We start from the raw sequence: 18,619 nt of genomic DNA, 5'->3' as shown, positions 1-18,619 counted from the left end.
ACGGGTTCCTAAAAACAACGCTGGTTTCCTGCATTCGGACTCCGTGCAGTGGTCCAGTGGCTATCAACCCAAGTAGACAGCATATTTTGCCTACTCGCATTTCGTAAAGTAGTATAAAATGACCATCTGTTTATTTTTTATTTCCAAAGAACATACTTCCATCCTCAATTGCCATACTGTTTCTCTTCAAAGACAGTGTCCAAAAATACAACACCAAATTGTCAACTGTCCAATTCTTATCAAAACTTCAGGTTTAGAAAAGCAATGTCCATGGACAGTTATTTAGAATATGTGACCCAAAGGCACATAAAGCTGATCCTTTGATCCAACTTGACAGCAGAAGGCAGAGAACAGGATCAAGTGGTCTTGGCTTCTGCAGGACTGCCTTCCTATCCGTACCGTAGGTGCCAAGCCCTCGGCTTTGATGGAGAGACCGTAGGGGGAAGGCTTCTAAGACCAGATGCCATACTCGCTGTAGGAATATTGCTTGAAGACGCTGTACTCTCAGTCACTCAGTGCCCCTTTAATGAACTTACTACGAAATGCATTCTGGAATCCATGCTAACATAATCTATAACCACCCGAAGAGATATAAACCTTGTTAAAATCACAGGTGTCCTCACTGACTCTGGGCTGCAATAATGGGTAGGTTCCTCCAGTCCGGATATCAATATAATGGCGCCTGGAGGAGCTCCTTAACTCAGGACTTTATGGATCTATTAAAACGACCAGTGGGAACTATATACTTTATATTATATAGTAAACTTGAACTTCCCTTATTTACAATGAGTGGGAATTCTGGACAACGGAGTTGTGGGATCAGTTACCAGACCTTAATAAAAGGCTCGGCTGCTTGGGACTTTGAGAATCACTTTGTTTTCCTCCTCCTCTTGCCGTGTTCCCATCCTGCTGACGAATGTGCTCTCTATCGTTCTGGCCCCACTCAGGCCTGAGCTGGAATTCTCTTTTTGCTTCTGAGCACTTTCTTGTGAGAGTCTGTGCTGTTGCTCATGTTTCTGTCACATGAGCCTTCGGCACTTGCTGGCTGAGGAGGGCACCGCTGCAAGCGCCCTCTGCCAAGTCCATTTACGAGCCCAAGGAGAGCAAACTGCCTCTTTCTTTCCTCGGCGTCTCCAATCCACACCCTCCACGAAGGCTGGTTCTGCTGCCCAGCGCTGACACAATGAGGGCTTACTTTTGCATATTTTGCCTCGCAAAAGTAATTTTCTACTGAGTCGCACATTGAGCAGAAAGCTGGGCACCAAGACAGACTCCAGCTAACTCTCCAGAAAACAGCGTCTGTGGCTGCCACAGCTCAGGAGGGCTCCGGCTGAACAACTTTACTTACAGTACAGTGGAAGGAGCAAGGCTTTTGGTGCCTTTGGAGTTGAATTTGAATCCCGACCTTGCCTCTTACTAGCTGTGTGGTCTGGGGCAATCTAGCTAACCTCTCTGAGCCTTGGTTTGTTCATTTATAAGTAGTACTCACCTTGACAACGTTGTAGTAAAGGTGGCAAATTATGGCTTCTCTTGAAGAATGGAAAGGGGAGGGGAGAGAAAAGGAGGAGGAAAGGGGAGGGCACGAAGGAGATGTATTTTTTTCACTAAGAATGAAAAACCACATCTCCCTCTTTTCCCTTTGAATCTCAGAAAACTTAAGAGATAAATTGGATATTCAGTTTGAATAGTAGATAAAAATCTTCTGACTTACAATTTTGAATGCTTATTTCTCCTGGATCTTTTGCTCCCAATTTTACCTATTCCTGGGTCCTCCTTTTTAAGTCATGTTAATGGTTTGTTACTTTGTGTGGATTCTTTTTATTGATGTGGGGTTTGAGCTTTGCTTGAGGTTTGCAGAACATCTCAAATCTTTAATGGAATGAGATGTGATACACACACACACACACACACGCACACCCCTATACATTACTGTGTTTAGAGATATTGCTATGAACATTTTTGTGGAACTATAAAGTAATATATAAAACAATCTCACACCCTGTCTTATTTAATCCTCCTGATGACCTTGTAAAATAGACATGAGTAACTCCATTTCTGAGACGAGGCAACCCGGGCTCTGTGAGTGGCTTTCCTCAGATTACTTAACTTCTCACAAGGGTCAGAATTTGACATGCAAACTAAGTCTTTGAGATCCCAGCCCAGTGTTTTTTTCTTCTGCCTCTGAGCTGCGTCTGCAGAGGATGAGCCATTTCAGGTTTGCTGTTGGGCCTCAATAAATAAGATCCACGACAACAGTGCACGTTTATTGTGCACCTGCTAATGCCAGGCATTTTATATGCATCATCTCACTTCCTGCTCCCCACAAGCCAATGCTCATAGGGTTATACTCCCTTATAAACTATGAACAACACAAAGGCAAGTTCCCCAAGGTCAAGGCCAGTAAGGGGAGGCCTTGGGATTTGAACCCAGGCTAGTGCAACTCAGGAGCTCTCACTCTTACCTACTACCCTCTACGTGCATCAGAACTGTCACCGAATGACACTTCCTGAGGGCAATGTTCAAAGGACTCTGGACTTGTGTGATGTCACCGTGTGGCTGTGATAGAAAGCAGACAGCAGCAGCAGGCTGTCCCTGCTTCTTGACCTCTCCCTAGAAGGGAGCCGGCTGTAAGTGGGCAGCCGGACAGCCTACACCACTAACCTGCCGCGGCTCATTAAAGTCTCAGGCTCTGTGATCTCATTCGGTTCTGAGAGAAAGGGTCACGATCACTGCCTTTGTGTCGACCAATTCATGCTTTCCTTTAGGGTCCACCCGGGCCCTGTGATTTTCTTACCATTCTCTTTGCTGCCTGCTTTAAGACTAACATATATGGTAATAACAAAACATATGTTCTAGGGACCGGCCCTTCGAAGCATCCTGGGACTGTTTTTGGAAGTATAATTATTACCTTGAAGCCTGTTCTTTTTATCTTTTGAATGTATTCAGCTTTAGAGGCTCTTGCCTTAAGATATGCTTTTAGGTTACAAATAAACAAGGTTAAATATTTCTGGAAATATTCAAAGAGGGAGTGTTTTTTTCATCTTAATATATGCTTTTAATGTTAGGAGGATTATTTTCTCTGCTGCTTGTTGCTCCTCTCAGCTGAAGCTCCAAGTTTGTCTTTGTTGCTCTGTCCCCTGCTTCTAGCAACACCTGAGGTCTGATCTCCACCCTCTACCGAACCCCTGATCTTAGGGAGCTCCCCAACTTCCTGAAGACCTGATTTTGTTTAGGTTCTTTTCAATCATAAAATGAGGATAATAACCACCCTTTCCACCTCTTGGGTTGTTAAGAGCTGATGAGATTTTGTAAGGTAAGGTGCTTTGAAAACCATGTGTTATTGACACCAAAATGTAAGATCACCATGCCAGAGTTCATTACAAAGGCATTTGGGCCTGTGGCAGTTATCTGGAAGGACAGTAGGAAATTCTACAACACTGTCCGTTTGCCTATCTGTCATGAATCACGGGCATTGATTTTGGAACTGAGGTTCTGATGACCAGCACTTTTATCCAGATCATCACAAACAAGTCTGTAGAGATGTAACATGGTGAGGGCAGCTTCCTTTTTTAGTGACATTTTTCATTCTTCTCAAAACAGGGGTCAGTGAACTATAGCCAGTGGGCCAGATTCACCCCATTATCACAGGCTAAGAATAGGTTCTACAATTTTAAATAATTGGGGGAAAAAATCAAAAGAATAACATTTGTACCATGTGAAAATTATACAGATTTCAAATTTCAGTGTCTATAGTTTTTAATTTTACCAATAAAAATTTTTGTGAAAATTTATTTTTTCTTATTCTAGAAGTATCTATGTCTTTTTCTTGATTTTTGCCTGTTGGTCTGCAAAGCCTAAAATTCATACTATTCAGCCCTTTACGCAGAAAGTTTGCTGACCACTGTCTTAAAGTACTCATTCTGCTCTTGAGTCCAAGGGACTCAAACGACCCCGTCAATTTGAACGCTGCCATGCCACCCAGAGACTTCATTTGTGCTAAGACTCTACAGGAGAGATGTTCTGTATACAGAGAAGACTGAGGCTCGGCAACTGAGAGAACAAATGGGTCGATTTAGGACTCAATCAGGATGGGAATGGCCAACAAAAAGGAAATGTGACAGAGAGGAGAAGAGAGAAGTAAAAAGCTAGCAGTGGGAGAAACCAGTTCGTCAGTCCCCTTGGAGATGTAACCCAGATAAAAGGAGGTGGTGTGGGGTCTCACTGCCCTGCGTGGGCAGTCTGGGCACTGGACCCAACACCATTCACTCTATTGCAACAGAGGGCCCCAATGTTCCCTCCAGGGAGACAGGAAGAGTTCAGGGGGGGACTGAGGGCAGTGATGGGGTCAAAAATGACCCCGAGCTCTCCTGGCTCACGGAACCCTGGGGACCGTGGTGGTGCTATGAGCGTCCCCACCAGCAGTCTGGAAGTATTGGCAAGTACTGCTGTCTCTGTATGGATTTCGCACCCATGGGAAGACCGACATGGCTGAGGAAATTGAGGCTAGTCCCGTGTCAGAGAGGAGAGATCAAACCAAGAGGCACAATCTCCCTGGCACCCGGCAAGACCCACTGCATGAAGCTGAGTTTGCAAAAACTGAAAAGGTGGCCCAGGAGTGACAGTCACTGAGCCAGGTCGGACAAAAACAGACTTCCCGTGGTTCCAGGGGATGTTCACCCCAAGGCCGCCCAGTCGTCACCAGGGCTTTACCTCGCCCCAGTTTACATTTGCTGGGCATGGGGCGCAGCGTTGCAACATCAGTAAAGCTACTGAATGCAGCTTTGCAAAGGGTGATGGACCCAGGTGACCCGAAGCGGAGGGCAGTGCACAAGGCACCAAAGCTCCGGCAGCTAACGACCTGCGCCAACGCACCGAACAGCCCTTTGATTAGGGAGGAACAAACTCCCAGGGGGAGCGCGAGGGCCACTGAGCCACCTGTGGAACCAAGGAGAGAATGTCACTGAAGACTTCCCGACAAGTGCCCTTTCCTGGGAATAGTCTATTGTAAGAAAATGAAAGCTTATTTTGCCACCAACTCCTTTAAGCAGAAATGAAGTCTTAGCGAGTAAAATAACCCTGATTAGCACAGCACTGCGGAGAAGCCTCGAGGGTCTGATTTCACGGCCCCTCTGGACTTTCTCTTCAGGCAGTTAAGCGTTCACAAGAAAATCCCTTCTCTTTATGTGGCTTCTTCAGCCACATCACTTTGTGAAACAATTTTTAAAAGACGAAACACAATAACCCCCACACTTGAACTGCTCTTATCTGTGATGCTTCTTGCAAGTTCCAGCTAATCTTTAATGTGCTTAATTTCTCCCCGCCCCCAAGCCTCAACCATTAAATTAAAAATAATAATAATAATAAAGACAGAGAGGGGGAAAAACAGACGTCCCTTGTGTTACCCAGCAAGAGTGTGTGATTTGTAAGATTCTAAAAATCCTTCCAGCCCTGCTTATTTTGACAAAACTACTTAACACTTCAAGCAATGAACTACAGGGCATAAAAGTATAATCTGCAGAGAAAACCTTAATCCTCTGCAGTAACCTATTTGAATCTCCTCAAACACATTTCGGTGTGTAGGCCTGGAGAATTAAGTCAATTGTTTGATCTGAGAAGAAAGGCAATTAGGGCTCTCTCTTGATCTTTCTGGTTGAATTCTAGTCAGGGGCAGCCACTGTTCTCAACAGCTCCATCTGAGACCCCTATTATTATAATAATAGAGGTGAGCATTAGCATTGCCACAGTTAAGGGTCTTGCTGCATTTTCATTATGAGTTGTTTTATCCGGGAGTTTTCCATTGTGATAGGCTAATATTCAGCATACAAATGATTAGCTAGCTGTGTTTTCTGTTTTTGAAACTTCATTCAAAGCTTCTTCCTTAACCAGACAAATATTTCAGTCGGAATGAGGGAAAACCTCGAGAAGCAGCTATTTGGGTGATGGGACAGCTGTGTTCATTCACCAATGGGTTACCGGCAGAGATCTGACAGGGGTCTCTTCAAAGGGACGTCTCTGGGGCCTGTGACGATGGAAGATGGAGAGGCAGAATCTAGTTGGGGTGGTATTGAGGGAAAACTGGGGGTTCTGCCCTCATTGGCTTACAGCAGCTCCCAAATTCCCAAACGGGAGCCGCAGTCTAGTTGGAGGTGCCAACTGCAGCTGCGTTCACATAGTACAATTATATGAGATTGGGTAAGATCATTAGTCCATAGCAAGGGATATTGGAGAGGGAGTTGCGGCTGGAAATTATAAGGTCAGGTGACTGCAGCCTGTCCCAAGCCACCCGTTTGGTGGCGTCACTGATGACCACACCTCTCCTCGGGCTTCCGTGGCTCTCTCTCATCGTATAGAACAAGCGTCCTGGAGCTATTCTTTGTCTTGTCCATGTATGTGAGCTCCCCGCCTCGGAGAGGGGTGAAAGCAACAGCTCCAGGAAGACAAGAGGGGACGAGCTAGCTCCTCGGCTTCCTGCAGGGTCCCCCTGGGCTCGTGCTGTCCTGTTCTAGCCCCGGGCTCCTGACCAAGTCCAAGCGTAGGAGGTCCAGAGAGGGTGCCAAAGCTGTCTCCAATGGGTCATTCTCCCTGCCTCGGCCTCAGAATTCCTGCAGGAGGGTGCTTGGAGCAAGCCGGAGTTTTGCTTTCAGGTAGCTGAGGCTTGTGGAAGAATGGCAAGGAGGAGTTTGGTTATTTTTATTCCGTCAATGGTGACAGAGAGCCCACGGCTCAAAGGTAATTAGCAATGGTCCCGCCTGCCAGGAGCTGGTGGTCCAGGGGGCAAGATGGGTGAGTCAAGAGATTATAACAACATGGCATGACAAAGGTGATTCAGGAAGGTGCCCAAGGATATATACTTAAATTTAAGGTCCAAGGAAAGACTTGCAGGAGATAGTTCCTGAGCTGATGCCCAAAAAGTAAGTGAGATAATCAGCAAGGAGGTGGCCTATTTCAGGCAGTGCAAAATCCTGGAGGGGAACGTAAAACGTGTTTAAACATCTGCAACCGGTTCAGTCAGGATGAAGTCGGGGGGTGGGGCAGCAGAAACGCCAAGGTCTGGTCGTGAGGGAATTTAACAGCCTGGTAAGGAATCTGGTCTTTATCTTATAGGTAATGGGGAACCCATGAAATATTTTAAACAGGACAGTAACATGAAGAGATTAACCCTTTAGAAAGAAAATGAGAATGTATTTGATTTCCACTGCTATATAACAAAGACCACAAAGTTAGCTGCCTCCCCCCTTGTTTAGCCAAACTGACACATAAAATTAACCATTCCAACTACCTGTTACCCTCAAAGAATCTGAGAACCGGCACTGCTGAAATCATTATTCCTGGGGGAGGGCTAAAATTACCACATTTGCCACAAATTCTGAACCTAAATCTAAAATCAAGCCTTTAGATCTAATACGGAGGATAAAGGGAAAAAGAAGACGATACCACGAGAAAGTAGTGCATCACATCCAGAATGTAGGACATTCTACAGAACAACTGGTTGGGCTTCTTCAAGTAGTTACGAAAAGAGGAGTGGAGGAATGTTCTAGATTAAAAGTGGCTTAAGAAACATAAAAACCAAAGGCAATGTATGGATCCTGCTTGAATAATTACTTGGACAAACCAGCTGTACATTTGAATACAGACTGGTTACTAGGAATTTTTAAGGAGTTTTTGGTGATTTTGTTAGGTGTCACAGTGGTTGAAAAATAGAACAATTATGTTTGACCTGAAAAAAGACTTTTTGTCACGGGGAGGAGAGTCAACAGTCACGGGGGCCAACTTCATGTCCCAAGATTAAACTGAGGTTCGACCTCCTGTGACTCCCACCCTTCCTCCAGAAGGAATGAGTCACCCCTCTCTCAGATCCTCTATCTGACACATATGGGTGTACATGTTTCCTTTTCGAAATAGTGAACTCCTTGAGGACAGGGACTCTGCTTTAATCTTCCATGCCTAGGATATAATAGATGCTACAAACATTAATAAATCCTAGAGTGAATGTTCTCCAAATCCCTAAGTCAAAGGTAAGAATTTACTCTACTTCATGGTTGTTACATTTTAACATCATAAAATACAAGAGTAGGGCATTTCGGAACCATAAAGAAACCTATCAAAATTAAATAAGGACTATGTCAGCACTGGTTCAGTGTAACATCCAGCAATAGGTTGGTGAACATGTCCTTTTTTATGTGGTTGGGCTCACAAATACTGAATTTGGGCTGTTCAGTGCCTGCCTCAGAAATAGCTGTGTCCGTTGAGGTGATGCTAGCAGCTATAAAAGATAAGCCCCCAAACCTCAGCGGCTTAACACATTGCTGTTTCTCACTTACATAATGTCCAAGCAGGAGCCCCCTCTCAAGGGAGGGCAAGTGGCGGGGTGGGAGTAAAGGCTCTGTTCCATGCAGCCATTCCCATTCTCATGATGGTGGCAAGAATTTGGGGCTAGTAGCTATGGGGAACTTGTCTGCAATGCTTTAGTAAATACCTTTTCACTCCCAGCTCAGAACATCTCATGAAACCTGAGTAAATCACAAAGGGCCTTCTTCACGTTGTGGAAGGGAACTGTAGAGAAATGCACAAAAACTTTATAAAAACTTAAGATGATAAAAATAATTCTGAAACAGCTTATTGGTTTAAGAAAATCTCATCTAGAGATGAAATAGCTCGAATGAGTGTTGAATTCCTTCTCTGGTACACATTTATCTCATGTGTGAAGCCTACAGTTTCACAGTGCTACATCACTGGAAGGGTGTCCTGTCTCCAACATGGGAAAACCAGTGTTCTCCTTCGTAGATGTACAAATGCCACTGAGCCATGTCTAATCTGTACTTCAGCTCAAATATCCTGGGCTACAAAACAACAGCCAACTAAGCTCAACATCTTTCTTCCTAATTCTGCTTTTCCATAAATAGTTTGTAACTTGATTGCACAAAGTTTAGCCTGGTGTTCTCTCATTTCATTTCTCCCACCTCAGTGGTTCTCAGCCTGGCGTGATTTCGCTTCCACGGGTATCTGGCAATGTCCAGAGACATTTTCAGTTGTCACAACCAGGGGAACGGATGCTAGTGGTGTCTAATGGGTAGAGACTAGGAATGTAACTAAACACCTTACAATGCACAGGACAGTTCCTCCTGCTCCCAGTGAAGAATTACCTAATTCAAAATGTCAATAGTGCCAACAGTGCTGAGATAGAGATATCTTGCCCTACTCCATGTCCTGTAGGTTGTACTGCCTCTGTATCTTTCAAATCTCTTCTGTCCCAGTGCCCCATTCCCAATGCCGTGTTACAGTCCCTCATCACATCTCCCATGGAATACGAAAGGATCCCAACCCATTTTCTTGCTACCCAATCCTGTTGCTCCTTTGGAAGGACATGTCCTCCCCCATCTTGCAAGCTCTCTCTCTCATCTTTAAGGTTCAGTTAACTCCCCAAATATTAACTCTTATGTGAACCTTTCTGTGTGACCTTCTCTCCCTCCTTCCCCTCCAGTCTCAGTTGGACACCCTGTCTGTAGACACACCATCACTTGTTTCCCAAAGTAGACCCAAGTGACTTGTGAGAAGGAACCTTTATATTCAACCTCCATGAGTAATAACACAGCACATTTGAAGTAACATAAGAATGTACACTCTCACTGGCACTTCTCATGATCAGAACTAGAAGGTAAGAAGGCTGGGCTGGGTTGGGTAGGAGGCAGGGGGGACACTGTGGTCATTGTGGCCTGCTACATTGAGTTGGTCTGTGAGACTAGTTACAGAATTTGGCTGCTGGCCTCATTATTGCTCTATAGAGCCCCTGGAGCTAACGTGCCCTGATGGTGGGTTTGATGTGTTTCACTGTGAGGTACTCTAGTGTCTTATGGACTTAGTTTCTTCAGGTATCAAGAGCTACTAATATGGAGAAAGAAAATGAAAACGGCCAGACTACTACAAAGAGAAAAAGTTAAGGTCCAATAAAAAGTCCCAAGCAATATCGGCTTTGGCATTATTTTGATGCGTATGGAAGACTAGTGGAAGTGCTTGTTTAAAAAAAGTTCAGGGGCACCTGGGTGGCTCAGTCGGTTGGGCATCCGACTCTTGATTTCAGCTCAGGTCGTGATCTCAGGGTCCTGAGATCAAGCCCCACGTTGTGCTCTGCGCTCAGCATGGAGTCTGCTTGTCCCTCTCCCTCTACTCCTTCCTCCACTCATGCTCTGTGCACTCTCTCTCTCAAAGAAAGAAAGAAAAACATAAAATCTTAAAAAAAAAAAAAGTTCAAATATTTTCTGTTGTAACATTTTCAAGGCCACTGATGAATCCAGTGTCCTTCCTTTTCAGTCTTGCTATCTGTAGGGAGGAGCACCAGGACAACCTCTTCTTACATGTACTATCTTACATTTTATGATTAACAAATTAAGGAACCCTAGAGAGGTCTTCTCTCACTCCTCTCTCTAATATATGTGTGTACACAGGTGTGCAGCATTATTTATAACAGCAAAAAATTGCTTACAACCTATTACATCTTTCATTAGTCAATAAATTATAGTGCATCCCTAACTGGTATTTAAGATATGCATTAATATTCACCCATCAATGTAAACGAAAATATGAATTCAACACTGAGAGATATGCATGATGTATTAATAAAAAAGGATATGGAAACCATATTATGGTATCTAATTGTTAAGGCACACTGGAGTGCATGTGTGTACATGTGTCTGTACACAGGTCTGACAATATACGACAACTCTGGGTGATGGAATCATGGCTGATTTATTTTTCTGCCTATGCTTTCTACTTTCTCCACAATATTTCCAAAGTAGCATTTGTTTCTTTTTCCTACTAATAAAAGTAATACAGTCTACAAATTTTCAATCTTGCATTTGTAGCATTTAATAGTCATATAAATAAGAAACCTTCCAAATACCTGAAAGGCTCATTTTGTCTCCTGCTTCATATCTTAAACTCAAATGATACCCTTTCAGGGGGATCTCTCAAACCACCTGACTGAAAACTGCACCCATCCCACCTTCCAGCTTTATTTTTGGCCATCATCTATACCACCATGTGTCATATGTTTTACATCCTTGTCTATTGAGTGCCTTCCTCTACTAGCATATTAGCTACCTGAGGGCAGGAGGTTTTATTTTGTTCACTGCTGTAGCCCCAGAGCCTAGGACAATGCGCCATACACAGAAGGTACTCACTATATATTTGCTAAAATAATGAATGAAGACACATTTGTTTTTTAAAAAGATTTTGCCTTTATTAATAAGAAACAAATGATATTCAGTTTAAAATAACATTTTTTTAAAATGTCATGTTTTTTTAGTGTAATGTTAGCCCTTTATTGCAGGGACCACTTCAAGCTGATGAAAGCTATGAAGACTCCTCATCTTGCTCCCCGCCCACCCCCAACCTTCCCCTCCCGTCCCCAAACACATAAAATCACATACAATTTCAGGAGGTTCTGAGACTTCCTTTAACTCTGTCTATAAACTTCTTAAAGCGTCCACTGACCCCAGGGTTAGAGTATCTGATTTAAAGTGTCATCTGGCTTAGAATCATGATTTTTCCCCCTATTCTAATGATTCAAAGACTATATGTGACTCAAATATGTCTTTCCCCACTCCCACCAGCCAGTTAAACATTAAAAGGATTCCTTCTTCAAAGGAGTCACTGCTTAGCGAGGAGGGGTAAGTTCAGTGTTTGCAGTTGAGAAGACGATAAACATCCAGATGAAAGCTGAAAAATCTAGTTAATAATCCAGAGATTTCCAAAAGTACAGATGTTAACAGAGTGTAGCCCAAATATCTGGTGAGGTGAATTTTTCACTTGTCAGCCGAAGTCTTGCGTCACAATCTCAAACAGAGATAGAAAAACAGGATCTATTCCACATAGAAGATGCTTTTTGAATTTTATTGTTTAAAGAACAAAATAAAAGGGAATATGCACATCCACCAAAGTGAAGTTTTCCATTAAATAGAAGAGAAATCAAATACTTCGTAATAAAGACCACCCAGCTAAAAACGGCATATTAGAGCAGTAAAACAACAAAACCGATTTGACTTTGTATTTTATTTCAACGGGCACACTTCATTCATTGTCTGTAGGAAAACTAGGCTAGATCTCGATGGACAACAGTCACAGTTATTAAGCAAGAAAATACGCTACCACTTCCATGCCCTCCTTTATTTCTTTATGTCTTCAGTGTCATCTGGCTCTTTCTCTTGATGCTCTCTTTCCCACCTCATTTCTTTTAACTCTTGTCTGTACTTCCGTTCAATGAACCGCTTCTGATGGGCCATCTGGGGAAAGTTATCTGACACGAGGAGATACATTTTATACTCAATAAAGGGTAGCCTCTGGTGCAAAGAATGATGCAAACTAAACACACACACACATTCACGAGAAACAGAGCTGTATGTTCTAATGCAAGAGGCAAATAACTGCTCGGTGTCTTCCCTTAGTCTTTTGTCATTCAGAAACTCACTGGTGGTCTGCACCAGAACCCTGACGCGAGATTGTGATATCTGATGTGAACTTGAGTATAAAAGGCACCAAAACATACAGGATTGTTAAAACACAGATGTGTGGTTTCAGAATGGTTCCAGGTAGGTAGATGTTTTAACACGGTTCTCCTAGTAAGAAGTGATTGTCAGGGAGAGATTACAGAACGTAGTCAGATGGACTTGTGTATTTTTGCAAAGCTCAAACCAAAAGCTCCAAACAAATAATGGTATTATCACACCATTAGTTACCAAGAATTAAAATTTCTGAAAAGAGGAAAAAGATTTGATGGACAGAAGGCATTAAGTCATTATTCCTGATCATTCTATTTTTATAGTTTACCATGAGATACCCAATGCTATGTCAGCAATAGCAACGCAGGTAGAGCATTGTTATTTGGTTAAAGGAAACATGTCACTCAATGGTATAGTTTAAGCTACATTTAGGTTGATAGTTGACCCTGTGCAAGAATGTTAGACACAGTGGAAAGCTTGGTTATGATCTAAACATTTTACGATTCCATTGTCATTTGTTCCATATAACAAGTACAGAGACGGAGTAAGAAATCAAGGATGGAACAATAACAAAAGCCATTTTATACACTTAGTCAACAAGCACATACCTCAACAACAAACATCACAGAGGGACGCATGCATGAATGAGAGCCACCCAAGTTACCTGGTAACACATAGGGAAAAAGACACTCTTCTCCCTAATCAGGTAAGGGGTTGTTATATACAAGAGTTCCTATTTCATATTTAAAAATATAAAGATTCAGAAATGTGAGAGAGCATGGCATGTTTGGGAAAGAGCACATTTGTTTTTTGTTAAGATTGAAGCATAATAAAAGTGGATATAAATATATAGTGAATTCCTAAATCATCGCCCCCCATTTTATATAGTGTCCCATCCTCCCCACAGGTGAGAGAAGGGACAAGAACAGGGTGGTAGGAAAAGCGTCTGAGAGGCAGGCGGTGAATCAGTAAAGACCTTGTATATCTGAGTCACTGACTGATTTTAAACATAAGAGATACATAATGACGACTGTATTTTAGAAATGAAATAGGAACAAAATCCTATCTCCAAATGATATCAAGCTGACCTGATATATTGTATAACACACAGGTTTCAAGTATTTTAAATACTTTTTAAAAAATAAATCAAGTCCAGAAAAGTTAGCTGTAAAGCAAGTTTCTACAAAATGAACCCTACTTCCTCAGTAAATTCTACTCTAAAACCTAGTTTGCATTAAAAAAAAAAATCCCACCACTCAGCTCTAACCACCGATAAACTTTAGAATATATCCTTATAGTGTCCTATAAAGTTACACCACACACACACACACACACACAGTGTAAATGTATATATATTATATGAACATACAAATACTTAATCATTCCCCCACCCACCCTTTGGGAGAGAATAGCATAGGTACATTTTTATGGGTACTTCTTAAAACATTCTAGTATTAAGTGTTTCCCTTTATCTTTAGTCTTCAAAAATACTGCTGTGATGATTGCAAAATATTACAGCATTTGGATAAAGCAAGACTTGGTCAACTACTGCCCACCACCTGTTTTTGTAAATCGGGAACACAGACACATCCACTCATCTGCATAAATGCCCCCCTACAATGGCAGAGTTGAGTAACTGTGACAGAGACCGTATGGCCTGCAAAGCTTAACATATTTACCATCCGGTCCTTACAGAAAATGTTTGCGAACGCCTGGGCTATATAGTAGCATTTATTTGAGCATTTCCCTACTGTTAATCATGCAGTTTGATTTACTTATGTATTTTTTGGCTATTATAAATCAAGTCGTCACTATTATCACGGCATGTGAACTTGAGCTCATAACTCCAGTTGTTTCCTTAGGTTTGATTCTTAGACATGAAGTCTCTGGATCAAAGAGGATGGACTTCTTTAAGGACCAAATACAGACAAACTGCTTTCTAGCAGTTTAAACGATTTACACCTGCCAGTATGTGTGTGGAGGTCAGTCTCCAAACAGGCCATCTCTCCAGGACTGTTTTATCGTTAACAAGCAAACAAAAGCGCTTTGGATCCAAAGAGAACCTTCAGCAATTTTACAGGTAGAAAATGGAATCTCACTTTTATTTCAGTATGTGATTGTGCATTTGTAAATAATGAAAGAAAAAATTCCCCAAGAGTTAACTTAAAACTTTCAGTGAAGATTCCATAGACACTGGAACCTGGAAATACTAGCTACCACCCCCAACTTGTCCTCCTTCCCTTCACCCCAGGAAGCTATTGTATGCTGATTTCCACTTGGCTCCTACCCTTTGGCCTTCCTTGGAATCTCCTGCAGCTGAGAATCCTGGGCCTCTCGATGTTTAGCTTCCCATGCTTTGCTCTATCCCACATTTAGCTGGTACTTGGAGCATAATGGAATTGCACTGTGATGTTTTGCTCACAGACTCTGCTGTGCAGCATGGTAGACCTCAGAAGAAAAATTCTTTGCATTTAAGCCTTCCAACTTACAAAAAACCATGCAGTTCCCTACATGGCCAGTTATGTAATTGCAGTGTTTTCCAACCAGCCATCCCACTCTTGGGAATCTCTCCCACAGAACCAAAAGGACCAATATATAGACATTTACTGTCAACAGTGATTAAAAAAAACAAAAACAGAAAGAGTGTCCACCAAAACTAAAAAAGCTGAATAGAATATGGCAAATCCACAGCATGAAATACTATGCAGCCATTAAGAAAGAATGAATTGAGGGCCGCCCGTGATATATTGTCAAGCAACATAGAAAGATGCAGAAAAGTACGTAAATATGCCATGCTCATAAAGCAATGGCCAAAAACTAGAAAGAAAAAACCTTCACTTGTATAAGATTTTAGAAGCATAAAGAATTATATAGAAAAAGGTACACTGGGTTATTCACATGGGCTACCTATGCTGAGTGGGACTCCACACGAGAAAGGAAAATGAAAATTAAAAAGCATTCGGGAATACTTTTCAAAAAAATCATTAGTCCATTTTATACATATCTTACATTCTACTACACTTTACGTGGAGAGTAATTATGAAGAAAAAAAGACCATGTTTTATCAGTACTTACCATTTTTATATTTCCCCATTTTCTTTCCATAAAACACACATTATGAACATATAATTACAGAAAAAGGGACAGACTTACATTTTTCCAGTGCATCCATTGCTGCTCCCATTTCCGCTTGCTGAATACTATTAAATAAAATAAAGGTAAGGTGTGGTTTAAAGATTCTTTTTCACAAACACAAGCTATGGCGACACATTATTCAGGTTGATTTTCATGTCTGGTGCATAAAATTTTATCTGATTACTTCTGTCATATACTGAATCACTCAAGTTAGGAATATACACAAGGCCATGCAGAAACTTCATTTATCTGCACAAAGAGTATTTATGTTATTTGTTCCACATTTTTAATGCTGTAATTAAATGCCTTCCATTTATATTAGGTCTGAAGTATTTCTTACTTAAGTAAGAACATCCTTAGCATAAAGTTAAAAGAAGAAAAGAGTAAAAAAAAAAATACATGTATAGACAGACTTCCAATAACTTCTCAGTTTAAGATATAAATTAGAGGATTCAAAGAAAGAGGATAATATACATAATTCTTTTTACCTGAAAGAAGATGTTAGTTAGCATTTCCAACAAAGCTCAAGTGAACAGCAGTAAGAAATCACATGTTTAATGGCTGTGTCACACACGACGTGTCCTATAAAATGCTTGCAGCAACGCTGGGTACCCTGTTGGGTAACTGACACTGGACGGCCCTTACCTGTGCACCAGGTAATGTGGTTTTCTCAAGGTAGCCAAAGCCCCTTATGCAAAGGCATTCCCACTGTCCAAGGCCAATCTCAAGTCTGGGGCTGGACTTGGTGGGGACATTAATCCTTGGGATTCATTTTGCTATTACCCTTGAACATTCTTTTTTTTTTTTTTTTTTTTTTTAAAGATTTTTTATTTATTTATTTGACAGAGATAGAGACAGCCAGCGAGAGAGGGAACACAAGCAGGGGGAGTGGGAGAGGAAGAAGCAGGCTCATAACGGAGGAGCCTGATGTGGGACTCGATCCCAGAACGCCGGGATCACGCCCTGAGCCGAAGGCAGGCGCTTAACCGCTTTGCCACCCAGGCGCCCCTACCCTTGAACATTTTATACTCTGAGTTTAAAAAGACAGACTGCAGAGTTTGGAATACAAGTAGGGACTTATCAGACACATAGGATGTTCATTTGAAGAAATTACAAGGATCTCTTCTCCTACCTTGGTCCTTTCCCACAGCCTATTCTTTCTCCCTTGAAGTACACTGCCACAGTGTAGGTTCTAGCATGGGAGGGTCCTACCGTCTGCAGAGTCCTGAAAGGAAAAAAAGGAACATTAATTATGGTAAAGTGTTATATCATTCTTATTGCTAACATTTAACTCTAAGAAAAACCATGTATTTATCACTTAGAAAAAGGTAAACATCTACAAGTAGAAAATTTTAAAAATTCTACACTGGATTTTTATATATCTTTTCCCAAAGCATTATAAATAGTATCTGAAGGCTAGCAGTGAAGTGTAAAATGTTTTAAATAGTTTCAAAGTGTGTATATTCCAAGTATCCTAAAACTAACAAACTTTCAGCAGTGAAAAGTTAACCACTTCAGTCTGTTCATTGTTCTTCAGTGGTAATCACAACCAAAAATGATAAGTATTTGGGCAATACATCTCAAGCCACAACTGAATGGTTTTGTCCTTTATGAACTCTTTTCAATGCCTGCTATCTTATCCAAAAGATCAGAAAATGTATTTAATTTCTGAAACATCTGAGATCATTTCGAAGGTGTGCTATAATGCCAAGTACACAAGTGCCAAAAAACAAAACTCCAGGTACTCTGGATTTTAATGACATGGTGCAGATTTCCAGTGCAGTAAAACTGATAACTTTATGGAAAAGGGAAATTAAAAGTAGCCAACAAAGATAATGGAATGAACACAGTAATCTTGAAAAAAAAAACATGACATGCAAAACAACCCCATCATCTTGATAAAAAAGAATCAGCTCATCGTGTACTTGATTTGGGGGGATTTATGAGAAGGGAGCAGAGTCATTTCCTTTGTGTTTTAAACACCCCATGGGATGAAAGCACACGATGGCTTCTTTAAGGTAGCACTTATGACAGTAATCATGCCTGTGCTAGGAGAAGTTTATCGTCCTCATTTTATTTATTGGACCTTAATTATCACTTAGATGAGGAAGTACTTTGAGCCTTTCATGTAATACAGTTTGGATATTCATTATGCTTATTAGGTACATATTAAAGTCCTATTTCTAAACATTTGGGGATTTTGCCAAATAAGTAAAGGAAACATTGTTTTGCAGTGACAGCTTCTTGGGACAATTTATAGTAGCTTTTGCTGTGGGGTGACTCAAACTTCTCTTGGCCTCAGTTCTCTTAGCGAAAAAGCCTATAACGTGTTGTGACTATCAAATAAACACATAAAAAAGGATTTAAAATTCCCAGCTGCCACTCTGGTGTTTTTCCTTTTGAAGTTTGAGAAAGTCCACAGAGAGGGGCTTTTATTCCATATGGAACACTCGCACAAATGTGTGTGCTTGCCACCGCACATGCGCAGGGACAAGGGCTACACCAGCATTCAAACCAGATTTTTAAACATCCTTAAAAACACATACCCAGATAATACCTTGGGAGGCAATCCACCTATTTTGATAATCCTTTCCTTTTGTAATTCCTCTTTGAAAACACCTTCTGAATCAACAAAGCAGAGTCTCAAGATAATTACTCTACCTCTGAGTCACATTTCCTGTTTTCATCAAAACCAGTAGTATGTGTGTAGTGACCTGCACTCTTTTTGCGTGACTTTTGGCTACCACTCAAAGGATAACGATTTGTCACTAAAATATTCAAAAGTACACCGCAGCCTCTGATACACATTCTGAGAAGAAAAACTGCAAATCTGTGAGTAACACAGGGGCCTGAGAGAGCGCGTAGCTGTCAGGCAACAGGGACAGAGGCCAGTCGGCTTCAGAGTGGAGTGGAGACACCCAAATACTGTGACAAACAGGCACCATCTCCTAATCTAGATGCACAGCCCAGCGGAGGTTATAAGAAATAAG

At 41.6% G+C, this 18,619-nt stretch overlaps 1 protein-coding gene across 4 annotated transcripts in view; it reads right to left on the bottom strand.

Moving 5' to 3' along the window:
- Nucleotides 1-11,875: 11,875 nt before the first annotated feature.
- The window catches only part of DROSHA (drosha ribonuclease III), a 116,965-nt gene continuing 110,221 nt past the window's right edge, over nt 11,876-18,619 (bottom strand). For all 4 annotated transcript variants that reach the window (XM_008692675.2, XM_040630522.1, XM_040630521.1 and 1 more), the window contains 3 exons: nt 16,762-16,854; nt 15,648-15,694; nt 11,876-12,292 (listed from right to left, as the gene is read on the bottom strand). In XM_008692675.2, coding sequence (XP_008690897.2) covers nt 12,162-12,292; nt 15,648-15,694; nt 16,762-16,854 — 271 coding nt within the window. In that variant the 3' untranslated portion in view covers nt 11,876-12,161. The remainder of the gene's footprint in view (nt 12,293-15,647; nt 15,695-16,761; nt 16,855-18,619) is intronic.

Source organism: Ursus maritimus, unplaced genomic scaffold (assembly GCF_017311325.1).
Source record: "Ursus maritimus isolate PB19 unplaced genomic scaffold, ASM1731132v1 scaffold_15, whole genome shotgun sequence".
Classification (NCBI taxonomy): Eukaryota; Metazoa; Chordata; class Mammalia; order Carnivora; family Ursidae; genus Ursus; species Ursus maritimus.
This window is presented reverse-complemented; position numbering and strand designations above follow the sequence as displayed.